Source organism: Anabrus simplex, chromosome 5, assembly GCF_040414725.1.
Source record: "Anabrus simplex isolate iqAnaSimp1 chromosome 5, ASM4041472v1, whole genome shotgun sequence".
Lineage (NCBI taxonomy): Eukaryota > Metazoa > Arthropoda > Insecta > Orthoptera > Tettigoniidae > Anabrus > Anabrus simplex.
Genome location: NC_090269.1, coordinates 101,736,032 through 101,748,044, shown reverse-complemented (window position 1 = coordinate 101,748,044; position 12,013 = coordinate 101,736,032). Strand labels below are relative to the sequence as shown.

Here is a 12,013-nt window from a genome sequence, read left to right as displayed (position 1 = left end):
CCATGCCTACGATCACGGTATCAACAGCCACGTAAAACTACAAGCTTGCTTGCTTCTTTCTTTCTTTCTTTCTTTCTTTCTTTCTTTCTTTCTTTCTCACACACATACACACGTGCCTCTGTGTTGAGAGACTCTGTGGCTTGGAAAGGCAGCGATAAAACCTGTCTGGACTTCAAGAAGTTTCTTCGGTTTAAGGAATCCACTCCCGTAGATATTGTGATTTTACGAGCCCGCGGGATGATTGATATATAATATGAAGAGTATGGTGGATAAACACGAGCTGTGATATATCATCATTCATCAGTATAGGTGTTAGATTTATGTGCTTAACGGGGCCTTTTAACGTTCCAGTCAAACTGCTAGCATGAGTAGACGTGGTCATGCGTTGGCCGAGTGTGTTTGAATTCGTGTATAGTGGCGACGGTGTCAACAAATAGAAATTGCTGCCTACGGGAAGGAACGAAGAAAAGAAACGAAGTATTAGAGACGTGGTCCGTTTGCAGCGATCAATATGGTTGGCAGTAAAGTTTTATGTGCTTCATTCCTGGATATGTCGCAGCCGCGGTTGTCTGTTTTTATGACTTTCTTACCCCTGTGGAACAGAGCGGGGTCGAGTGAAGGCGAGCCAGTCTTCATTTCAATTCTGAGATGCACTTGTACCTCTTCCTGCTTCCGGTGGGTCCCTTGCACTCTCTCACCTGCCGTGGGCGAAACTTCTTTTAACGTTTACATGTGAAGTCGTCTTGCGTTAATGTTACAGCCATGCGGTCTTTTTCTTGAAGGTTCTTGACCTTCTTGCCGATTTGCCCCTTTTCTGTTTATACTTAATAACCTATGCGTTATTCTTTAAATTACTTTCTTCGGAAATATCCTGCATTCCAAATCTGAGTGCAGTGTGTAACTGGGCCCATGGGAGTAATACACATATATTATGTATAATAGTGCCACAGAAAAATCTAAGGATAGTTTCCCTCGAGTAGTAAAAATTTATGCAGTGGAGTAACAATTAAATTAAGAATGGAGGCCGTGGACTTAGAAATCTCCAACGAGCATTGCAGAGTTACAAGACATTGGGCAAAGGGAGTATGCTACATAACCTGGAAAGTTAAAGAGAAATATACGAAGGAATAAGGGACATAAGTGAAAATAGATCAGAAACCAGTAGAAGATTTAAAAATATATATATATATATATATATTGAAACAATAAATCGAACATCTGACAATTTACATGAAATGAGAACTATATAAATATAAAATTTTCCCAACCACTTACACGGATTACAAAATCATATATCAACAACAACAACAACAACAACAAAAAGAGATAAGATGTGCAAGAGAAAGAAAGGAAAAAGAGAAGATGCCGCAGGAAAGGAAAAGGGCAAACAAGGAAAGAATGAATACAGCGACAAAAAGAGAAATCGAGAACGACAAGAAAGGGAAGATCTTCAGTTAGCAAATTCGAGTACACCAGCAGAAAAAATTATCTGAACAAAATGCAAATACAATATCCAGGTCACCATTACTTCAGTTATCCCACAGATTAACACTAGGTAACGTAGTTCTACAGCCGAGTAATCACCATGTAGTTTCATAGCACCAGTTTCACAATATCCTGAAGCACTGAATGAATAGAAGTACGTGTACAATAGAAGCCGCACAGTTGCCAATACACCACACGCACATTTCAAAAGAAAGTTGTTACGAAAGATCGTGAATGAAAAGTTTTAAATCCAAAAAGGGCAAGTGAAATTTCGGCCTGGAAATGCCATGCTCCCAGCTTAATTTTGCAGGCAAAGTCTATCCCAATGCGATTAAAGGTATTTACAGTAAAGAAAACAGTTTGTCATACCTCATCTGGAACAAATAGAACTGCCCGCACATGAAGTCTTCTGGGCACATATAACTAAGGACGAAGTTGACGTAGAAAGGTGCTCCCTCCACACAGGCCTAAGTCCATCTCAATGTTTCCAGAGGAAGGCCAGGTATTTATAGTGTGGAGTAGAATGAAAAATATATCTGGAAGATTCCAGAGATTAGTGAAGCATGCGCGAATAAACCAGGCGGTCACATGACTTCAGCCGGCAAAAAGGAAGTTAGTTTATCGAAGATGGTGAAGATGAATAGAGTAGAGTTCATGCAAGGTATGAAGTATGCAAGTTCCAGTTGGAGAAAAATGCAGTTATATCATGATGAGGGTAAGTCCATACTAATCGTAGAAAAAAGGTTATGTGCGTGGCGAGTTTCATAACAATAGTTGCTGATGAAGTGAAGAGTCCGTTACAAGTGACACAAATTTCACAGCATGGCTGGGAGCTGTAGTGTTTGGTTAACTGTGATTGGAATTCTGCTTACGGTGAATCTCATGCATTAGGTTATCTATAGGAATATCCCCATCACTTACTTTAGGATGATGGTGGAATAGTACTTTATTTTTAATCTCTGGGCAGTTTTCAAGTCGAAATAATTATTATACATGGACCCTACAATAAAACACGTTACCAGCATTACTTGATACATCTCGTCACATTTCGCACGAAAAATGCCTGGCCCTAGGCATCGTGTTCTTGTTAGTTGTAGCAGCAAGGGTACATCCGTTTCGAACAGGGAAGGAGGTTGAGAACTGGTTTGTGAAACCGTTGCCTACGCGATTTGTAGTACTTATTCCGCAGGCAACGGCAAAACGTATTTGGCAATTTGAGGTAGGGTTCGATTCCCGGCCAGGTCGGAGTTTTTAACATTCATTGGTTAATTCCGATCGCTTGGGGGCTGGGTCCGTGTGTGCCGTATTCATGATGAAAATTGATCATAGGTAGGGCCCCATTCTCATACAGTAGACGCGCAGGTCGCCTGTACGGCGTCAGATTGAAAGCCCTGCACCAGGCCTCTTTGGAGGCCACAGGCCATTTTATATATACCAGAAATAATTGTAATTGAAATTATTTCTCATTTCTTCTGATACCCTGTGGAAGGCACGTTTTATAACGTTATAGCGATTTTATAACGTTGGATTTTTTTCAGTTTTACTGTGGGATATTCACTGTAATCATCACCACAGGTTTTTTTTCTTTCTCTTCTGTTTACAATAAATGCAGGCGACTTTATGGTTGTAGCGTGACACGTTGCTTCAGAACAACCTTAGAACTTACCGTTTTGGCACTTAATAGTGCTCTCACATCCAGCGTACTGCTGTTCAGCAGACCTTCCCTCTGCATTTACTTCAACGCTGAACAGTTTTTTTGAAAAAGGAAAGCACATTCTCTCATGTCACATTTGGCATATCTTCTTTACGTGTGTTCACATTGCTACCAAATCCAAAGATAACCCGTTATTTTCAGTAGTTTTTCATTTCGTTTTCTTCCTCGCCTGAAGACTAGCTAGGGTTGAATGACCGATAAGAGGGGTAGTTGTTGAGACAGGCTGTACTGTTTTATTTAAAGACACATTTAAAAAAAATCTCCTTGTAGGTTTACATGTTCATATCTTCCGAATAGTAAGCACAGGTTAAACTCAAACCTCGCCTTACTCAGTAATTACAAATTTCACTATATATGGATTTTATTTGAACCGAACTGTATATAAGTCTGTAAAGGAAATAAGTCACATTTAAGGATACAGTATCTTCATTCATGGGCAGGGTTGCCAACTTATATTTTCAAAATCCGCTAAATACTACTTAAAATCCGCTAAAATTCCGCCAAGAAAACCGATCTCAAATAATGAGCAATAATAATAATAATAATAATAATAATAATAATAAAAGTAAATGTCTGCACTCACCTAATCTGTGAGTTTCACAGCGATTAACCCTCTGCCTGCAAGCCGGCGAGCTAAAACTCGTAGGCGTTTTAGTGCCGGGTGCAAACTAGGTGAATCCCCTACCTCAAGGGCCACACACAAAACAGGCCAGTTTATTAAACGGTCTTCCTTCATAGCACGAATATAAATGCTACTCTCTCACAGTTTCATTATCTGTCGTCATTCGTCAACTAAGAGAAAAGTACCCCTGACCCATGCATTAGAAGTTTATGGTACCATGATCTCATAACATCAAATCAAAATAACATGTTTTCTTCATGTGATTGCTAGCTCCTGACAAGAAATTCGGAATAGCTCGGAGACAGACTGGGGTACAAATTAAAAAAGAACGTAAAATGGATAAAACACTAAATTCCGCTATAATAAATCTAGAATTCCGCCAAAAATTCCGCTGTCCGCTAAATGATATATTTCTCCGCCGACAGTCTTCTAATTTCGCCAAATTTAGCGGAAAATCCGCTAAGTTGGCAACACTGTTCATGGGCTAACGCCGCTGGTGTCATTCTAAGAGTTCATCGTCATAGTAAAAGATGTTCTAAATTGATGAGGAAAAAAAGGAAATAATGACTGTTTGTCCCAGTCCGGCATTCACTTCGCCGAGCGATTTGGCCGTGCGGTTAGGGTCGCGCAGCTGTGAGCTTGCATTCTGGAGACACTGGATTCACATCCCACCGTTTGGCGGCCCTGAAGATGGTTTTGCGTGGTTTCGCAGTTTCACACCAGGCAAATGCCGCGATTGTACCTTGATTAAGGCCACGGCTACTTCCTTCCAAATCCTAGCTCTGCCTTCCTTTCGTCGCCAAAAACCTTCCGTGTGTTAGTGCGACGTCAAACCACTAAAAAAGAAGAAAAATAACATTCATTTGTTTTCATAAAGTAGTACAGACGAGACGTGGTATCCCTGCTGTGTAAACTGAATGAAATGTCAGAGGTTCAGATCCTGCCTGCCTAACAATAGTGTTGTTTTTGATGCTACATTGTCAACTGAACGCTGAATAGGATTGAAATGGGCCGAACGAGAGTTAAAAGGGCCCCTCAGAGTCACTATGTAGTGAGGCACCGTGCTAGGTAAGGACAAGGTTTGTCTCATACTACTGAGGCGTGCCCCAAATCGGTGATGTTCGGCCCATTTCAATCCTATTCAGCGTGAAGGAACGACAGTTGTGGCTTGCATTTGCCAAGTTGAATGAGGCCATGATTGAAGCGACTTCATCTTTTAACCCTTCTCCAGGCTGTAGGAAGTATACCTCCCAACCGATTCGTTATTTGTGATTGTTCATGGTAAGCATTTTTATCATGTACTGTACGGTTACCACCTTTAGGTAACATCAGAAAGCCATGAAGAGATGTGTAGTAGTAGTAGTAGTAGTAGTAGTAGTAGTAGTAGTAGTAGTAGTAGTATAGTAGTAAGAGGAGACAGAGGTGAAGGTGCTGGAGAACTACACTTTACTCTTGCCTACTACAATGGGTTCAAGAGTATCCGTCTGTGAATCAACCATATTTAGCTAAAATTTGCCGTCAAAACATTCACCGATGAGCCCTTGCATTATGACCATATTTAGCGCTCCTGGAGCGGGGAGAGTAACATGTGACATGCTGGTACAATAGTATATACAGGGCAGGTCTATAGACTTGCTGTTAGTAGTATCTCCGGCGTCAGAATGGGGAAAAGCGGCCGATCTCTCCGCTTTTGATAGAGCAAATTGTGATGACATGCTGCCTTGGTACCAGTATCTCTGAAATGGCCCGACTTGTGGGTTGCTCTCGAGCTGCCATTGTGAACACGTATCGAAAGTGATACAACGATGGCCAAACAGCGATGCTTCTTTCAGCCGTATGTCGACAGGGGCTCATTTTATACCAGAAGTCAGCGGAGGCTACCGCGCATTGTTCGGAGCGACGGTGATGACTTGGCCAGTGTTTTCCAGTACACGGTTCATCGAAAACTGCAGCGCATGGGACTGCGGAGTCGACGATCCAATCGTACCCCAAGACTGCACTCCAGAGCGCGTGTACGCAGATTGCCATCGGAGACTATGGCACGTAGTTGTGCGGTTGGATGGAGATAGGGTGGTGGAGAAGGTGCGACTGTCTAGGCGATGTTTTTATGGGACACACTGGGGTCCATTATTCCAGTACACCAGTCAGTCTCTAACTGCTATCCGGCATCTGGACGTTGTTGGCAACCAAATCCATCCGTTAGTGTCAACAGTGTATAACGATGAACATTTAATCGCATACGTAATGTTCTAAGAAAGTCATAGGACATGTATTTATGAAAAACTCCACTTAACGTTACTTTTCTTAGTTTGATTGAAAGAACAACAATATGTATTCGTCCCAATGCAGTAACACAAATACCGCAGGCTGGCCAGCGGCCCAGACAGTGCAAATAGATACTTGTCACAGTGCTAGTTGCTTTACGTCGCTCCGATATAGGTAGGTCTTATGGCGACGATGGGACAGAAAAGGGCTAGGAGTGGGAAGGAAGCGGCCGTGGCCTTAATTAAGGTACAGCCCCAGCATTTGCCTGGTGTGAATATGGAAACCACAGAAAACCATCTTCAGGGCTGCCGACAGTGGGGTTCGAACCTACTATCTCCCGAATACTGGATACTGGCCGCACTTAAGCGACTGCAGCTATCGAGCTCGGTGTTGTCACAATGAGGGCAGTTCATTATGAGTAATAATAATAATGTTATTTGCTTTACGTCCCACTAACTACTTTTTAAGGTCTTCGGAGACGCCGAGGTGCCGGAATTTAGTCCCGCAGGAGTTCTTTTACGTGCCAGTAAATCTACCGACACGGGGCTGTCGTATTTGAGCACCTTCAAATACCACCGGACTGAGCCAGGATCGAACCTGCCAAGTTGGGGTTAGAAGGCCAGCGCCTTAACCGTCTGAGCCACTCAGCCCGGCTCATTATGAGTAGAACAAAGAGTACGGAAGATGGGACCGAAATGTAACGATATAAGAGGAGAAATAGATTGCAGTACGTCAGTTTAAGGCAGATAAATCTTATAAATAAATGAAATTATCTTCAGACCAATCACAACAACGCGTTATGGAATTAAAGTTTAATAAAACAGAACAAAAGAAAATACCGGAACGCTCCAAGAAATGGTTATCCACCAATATTGACACTGAAAGGAAAGGAGGTACTTGTCAGAAAATCAAAGCGAAGTGTACTGAAAATTCAAGTGGAGGTCGCGTAAGTAATAAACAAGGGACACAGAAAAACATGTTTTAAATACAAAAAAATAGACTGTTTTTTTAATACGGGGGCTTCTTTCACTCCTTTCCTGACCCGGGTCGAATGACTGGAAACTGGCTGTGGATTTTCATTTTCATTTGCATGGGGCAGCACTGGGATTGGAAGGAGCCGATGCCTTGAGGGGAAAGACCAAATTCTTGCAGAAGCTTCGTTCAGTAACTAATTTCAGGTTGCAGCACAATTTCTAGAGCCCGTTGTATTAAGTTGACAACGGGCATTTCTACTTGTAATTATATAACATTAGAACATATAATAGAAAGTTTCAGAAGACAAAAATGGAATAAGGCTGGTATTTTAACCCCAATCCTTACGATTACGCGCTACCATTCCTTTTGTAGAAATGTAAAAGTAACAGGATCTCGTAAAGTACTAGCTCTTGCCGAGCGAGTTGGCCGTGCGGTTAGGGTCGCGCAGCTGTGAGCTTGCATCCGGGAGAATCTCACTGTCGGAAGTTTTCCGTGGTTTCCCATTTTCACACCAGGCAACTGTGCCTTAATTAAGGCCACGGCAGCTTTCTTCATACTCCTATCCCTTTCTTATCCCATAGTCTCCATAAGACCTATCTGTGTCGGTGCGACGTAAAGCAAATTGTATGTATATATATGCATACATATAAATACACACAAATAGCTTTTGTACTCGTTGTTGACGGAGCAGTGACCCTGTGTATGATCCCATTTTCGCTGACCATTTATTGTATACAGAACTGAGACTTCGGAATATCCGGATATCGGTTTAATATCTTAGCTGTTGTGAATACACTGCGTAAACTATTATAAAATGGGTAATATTCGTAGCTCTTAATAAGGGGCGTGATACCTTAGTGGCTTAGCCGCTGGCTTTCCAGGCGGAAGGCTGAGGTTTAAATCCCGGTCGACTTGGGTTGAGATTTTCTTCTCAAAAATCTCGTGACGTCAAGAAAAGCATTCGGCGTTAAACCCCTGGCCAAAACCAAGAAATGAACCTGGGTGGCTCCAGCGACCTCAGAAATATGAAGTTTTAGTCTGGCTCCTTGTCTGAATGGTGAGCGTACTGGCCTTCTTTTCAGAAGATCCCGAGTTCGATTTCCGGCCAGGCTGAAGATTTTAACTGCGGAAAGTTAATTCCTTTGGTCCGGGGACTGAGTGTTTGCGTTTGTCTCAATACACATCTTCAGCTACACACATCACACTACAAACCACTACAGAAACGCACAATAGTGAATACCCCTCCACAGGGAGTTGGCGTCGGGAGAGGCATTTGGCCGTAAAATTGGGCCGAACCTATACAAAGTGCCGACCCCCGGTAATTGGAAAAAAGCACACTCATGCAATGGTCATATAGTGAATATCGTCGTTGCGCCCCCGAAGTACCGTTATGTAGCTATGTTCAGGGGAGAAATACTGACCCGCAGCGCATGTATCGCTTAGAATGAAAGTTCGTTATAGTTCATGCAGTACTGAACCTCTTGGATGACAATCTCTCTGGTCAGAGTTCTAATCTGAATTATTGTCACATAGCGGTATTACTAGGCGCAACGACGATATACCATTTATTAATAGCCATGGGTGTTTTCATTTTTCGCACAAATTGTGTTCCGGGTGTGCCCAATCGAAGTTCTGTGCGACATTTTATGTATATGTGAGCGTACAGCAAAGGTATTGATAAAACGTTTTCTAACTGGTTCTTCTTTCTTCTTTTCTAGCCCATTTCAGTGTATTGCTGGATGTAGGCCTCTTCCATGTGCTTCCATCGCCTTCGGTCTTGAGACACTTGGAACCAGCGTGTTCCAGCCAACAGCTTTGTCATCGAGCCATCTCTTCTGGAGTCTTCCAATGCCTCCCTTGTGTTCCCATGGTCTCTAGCGAACAATACTAGAGGTCCATCTGTTGTAGTCTTGTCGAGCTATGTGTCCTACCCATTGCCATTTTATTCTTGCTAATCTCTCCAGGATGCCTGTTACATTGGTTCTTCTCCTGATATCCTCTGAACGGATCTAATCCCTAAGGCTGATCCCTAGCATCTGTAGTTCCTGGCTCGTTGTGTTCGCTGAAGCTTGCGGTCAGGATGAATGTTAGTTTTCGGAATGCTATCCAACTCATACCTATGCTGCGAAGAATTTTTGCACGTTGGTTGTCTTTTCCAAGTTTTATCTTGTGTCCAAGATATATGTTCTCATCGACAGCTTCTATATATATTGGTTTCCCATCTTAAGCGGTCTGAGCTTAGTACTTTCGTTTTACCAATGTTCATTTCCAAACCAATCTTAGCAGAGGCAGTTATTAATTCTTGGATTATGTTTTCTAGCTCTTCTAGATTTCACTTATAAGCACAGTGTCATCGGTTGTATGGATGTAAATCTTTAGACTACAATAAACATGTCTGCAGTTTGCTGAACAAGATTTGTTTAACATTTTCAGGTTGGTCCCATTGGATGCTGCTAACCATTTAGCCATGGAGCCGGACCATAATACATTAACATTGGACGATGATTAATATCTCATGTGTACGAATACTTTTGTGAGTAACTGTATGTGGTGAATTGTTATCTCCGCCGGCGCTCTGCGACTGCCCGGGGCGTACATAATGATCTAAGAGTAGCAACTGGTTGCAGTGTCAGTGACCAAACAATACGCAACAAACTTCGAGAGGCAGGTTTAAAACCAAGAAGACCTCATCAGTTCCCTGGATTAACTGTTCGACTGCGATTTGCTGAGAACCATAGGAACTGGCAGTTGCGTCACTGGAGCAATGTATTGTTTACAGACGAGCCCTGCTTTCGTCTAACACGGTGCGAAGGACATATACGGGTATATCGTCGTCGTGGTTAACATTATACTGAAGCAGCAGTCGAAGAAATGGACAGATTTGGCTGCTGCTCAGTCATGGTGTGGGGTGGCGTCACAATTGATGGCCAATCTGACCTTCAGGAGGCCGACTTAATGCTCAGAGCTACATCAACGAGATTGTACTGGTTCATGTTATACCCATTGCGGTGGTAATAGGTCCCCAGTTTATCCTGCAACACGACAATGCGAGAGTGCATTCAGCAGCAGCCACCATGGAAACTCTACAGGACTTCGCGATTCAAACATTAGACTGGCCTGCTTCGAGTTCCGAGCTTAATCTCATTGAGCATTTATGCTGGACAGACAACTTCGGGCCCGTCCTGTAGCACCTCGGACTCTTGAACAACTTGCAGACGTCCTTATTGAGGAGTGGGACAAAATTCCCCAAGAAACTGTTCACAGACTTGTCAGGAGCATGCCTCGAAGATGTGAGGCAGTAATACTGGCTACCAGATTCTTTTTGTGCTCTGTGCACTTTGGTTTACGACATTGTGTTCAATTTCTGGCCATAGCGCCAACGTTTGTGATAAGAAGTGAACAGGATGTGTACTTTTCCAGATAAAATGTCTGTTTCGCTCCAACCATTCCTGAAAAAATAATGCAGGTGTTTAAAATGCTGTCCTTTTTTTGAGCGGTGTATATATTGATGCGTTGTAATATATATAGTAGACTTGGGCTCTTTATATTGTGCTATTTGGTTTTATTTGTGTATGCAGTATTTGCACCTAGGATGTACGCGCGGTGTATACTAAATATTTTATTACAGTTGTATTTGTATTTTCAGTTGTATAATATCGTCTGTGATCATTTTTGTTGCAGTATGGCTCGGATGAATTCGGTCAGGACTCGCCTCGGTATACGTCGCCCAAGACCGCGGCGCTATATGGCGACTCCTATTACCTAGGTTAGTATTATACACCATGTCTTTTATATTTCCTAGGTTAGAATTGTAAACCATGGCATATGTCTATTCAAATGTGCTTTAAAATACCTTGTTTGATACGCATGTGGTTTCAAACATTTCCTTCTTGGAGCGTCCAGGACGTGTACAGTGACTTCTCGGGACCACTGCTTCACTTTACTTTTGTGACGGGTTGGGTAGCACAGGAGGTAAAGCGCTGGCCTTCTGAACTCACATTTGCGGGTTCTATCCTTTTTCAGTCCGATGGTGATTGAAGGTGTTCAGATACGTCGGCCTCGTGTCGGTGGTTTTACTGGCACGTTAAAGAACTACTGTGGGTCAACATTGCGGCACGTCGGCGTCTCCGACAACCGTAAAAGTGTTTAGTGGGATGAAAAATCAATAACATTATTATTACTTTACTCTAGTCAGTCTTTAGCCGGCCCCGCGGTTTAGGGGTAACGGGCCTGCCTTTCACCCGGAGGCCTCGGGTTCGATTCCCGGCCAGGTCAGGGATTTTTACCTGTACCTGAGGGCTGGTTCGAGGTCCACTTAGCCTACGTGATTACAATTGAGAAGCTATCTGATGGTGAGATGGCGGCCCCGGTCTAGAAAGCCAAGAATAACGGCCGAGAGGATTCGTCGTGCTGACCACACGACACCTTGTAATCTGCAGACCTTCGGGTTGAGCAGCGGTCGATTGGTAGGCCATAGCCCTTCGAGGCTGTTGAGCCATGGGACTTAGTTTTTCTAGTCAGTCTTTTATCTCATATTTATTATTATTATTATTATTATGATTATTATTATTATTATTATTATTATTATTATTATTATTATTATTATTATTATACCTATCACCGATAATTTAATTCACAAATGCAAGAGGCAGAGGTGGTCCTGAAATTAGCAACAATATCAATGAAGATTTTAAGAAAGTCATGTTTTTTTGTCTCGCTAACTACTTATACGGTTATAGGAGAGGCCGTGAGGCCGGAATTAGTTATTATTATTATTATTATTATTATTATTATTATTATTATTATTATTATTATGCTATTGGCTTTACGTCGCGCCGACACAGATAGGTCTTATGGCGACGATGGGATAGGAAAGGCCTAGGAGTTGGAAGGAAGCGGCCGTGGCGTTAATTAAGGTACAGCCCCAGCATTCGCCTGGGGTGAAAATGGCC

The 12,013-nt window shown here is 42.6% G+C and overlaps 1 protein-coding gene across 1 annotated transcript in view; it reads left to right on the top strand.

Moving 5' to 3' along the window:
- Positions 1-5,626: 5,626 nt before the first annotated feature.
- The window catches only part of LOC136874379 (transcription factor 12), a 94,276-nt gene continuing 87,889 nt past the window's right edge, over positions 5,627-12,013 (top strand). Inside the window, exons 1-2 of the mRNA XM_068227777.1 lie at positions 5,627-5,860; positions 10,743-10,827. Coding sequence (XP_068083878.1) covers positions 5,627-5,860; positions 10,743-10,827 — 319 coding nt within the window. The remainder of the gene's footprint in view (positions 5,861-10,742; positions 10,828-12,013) is intronic.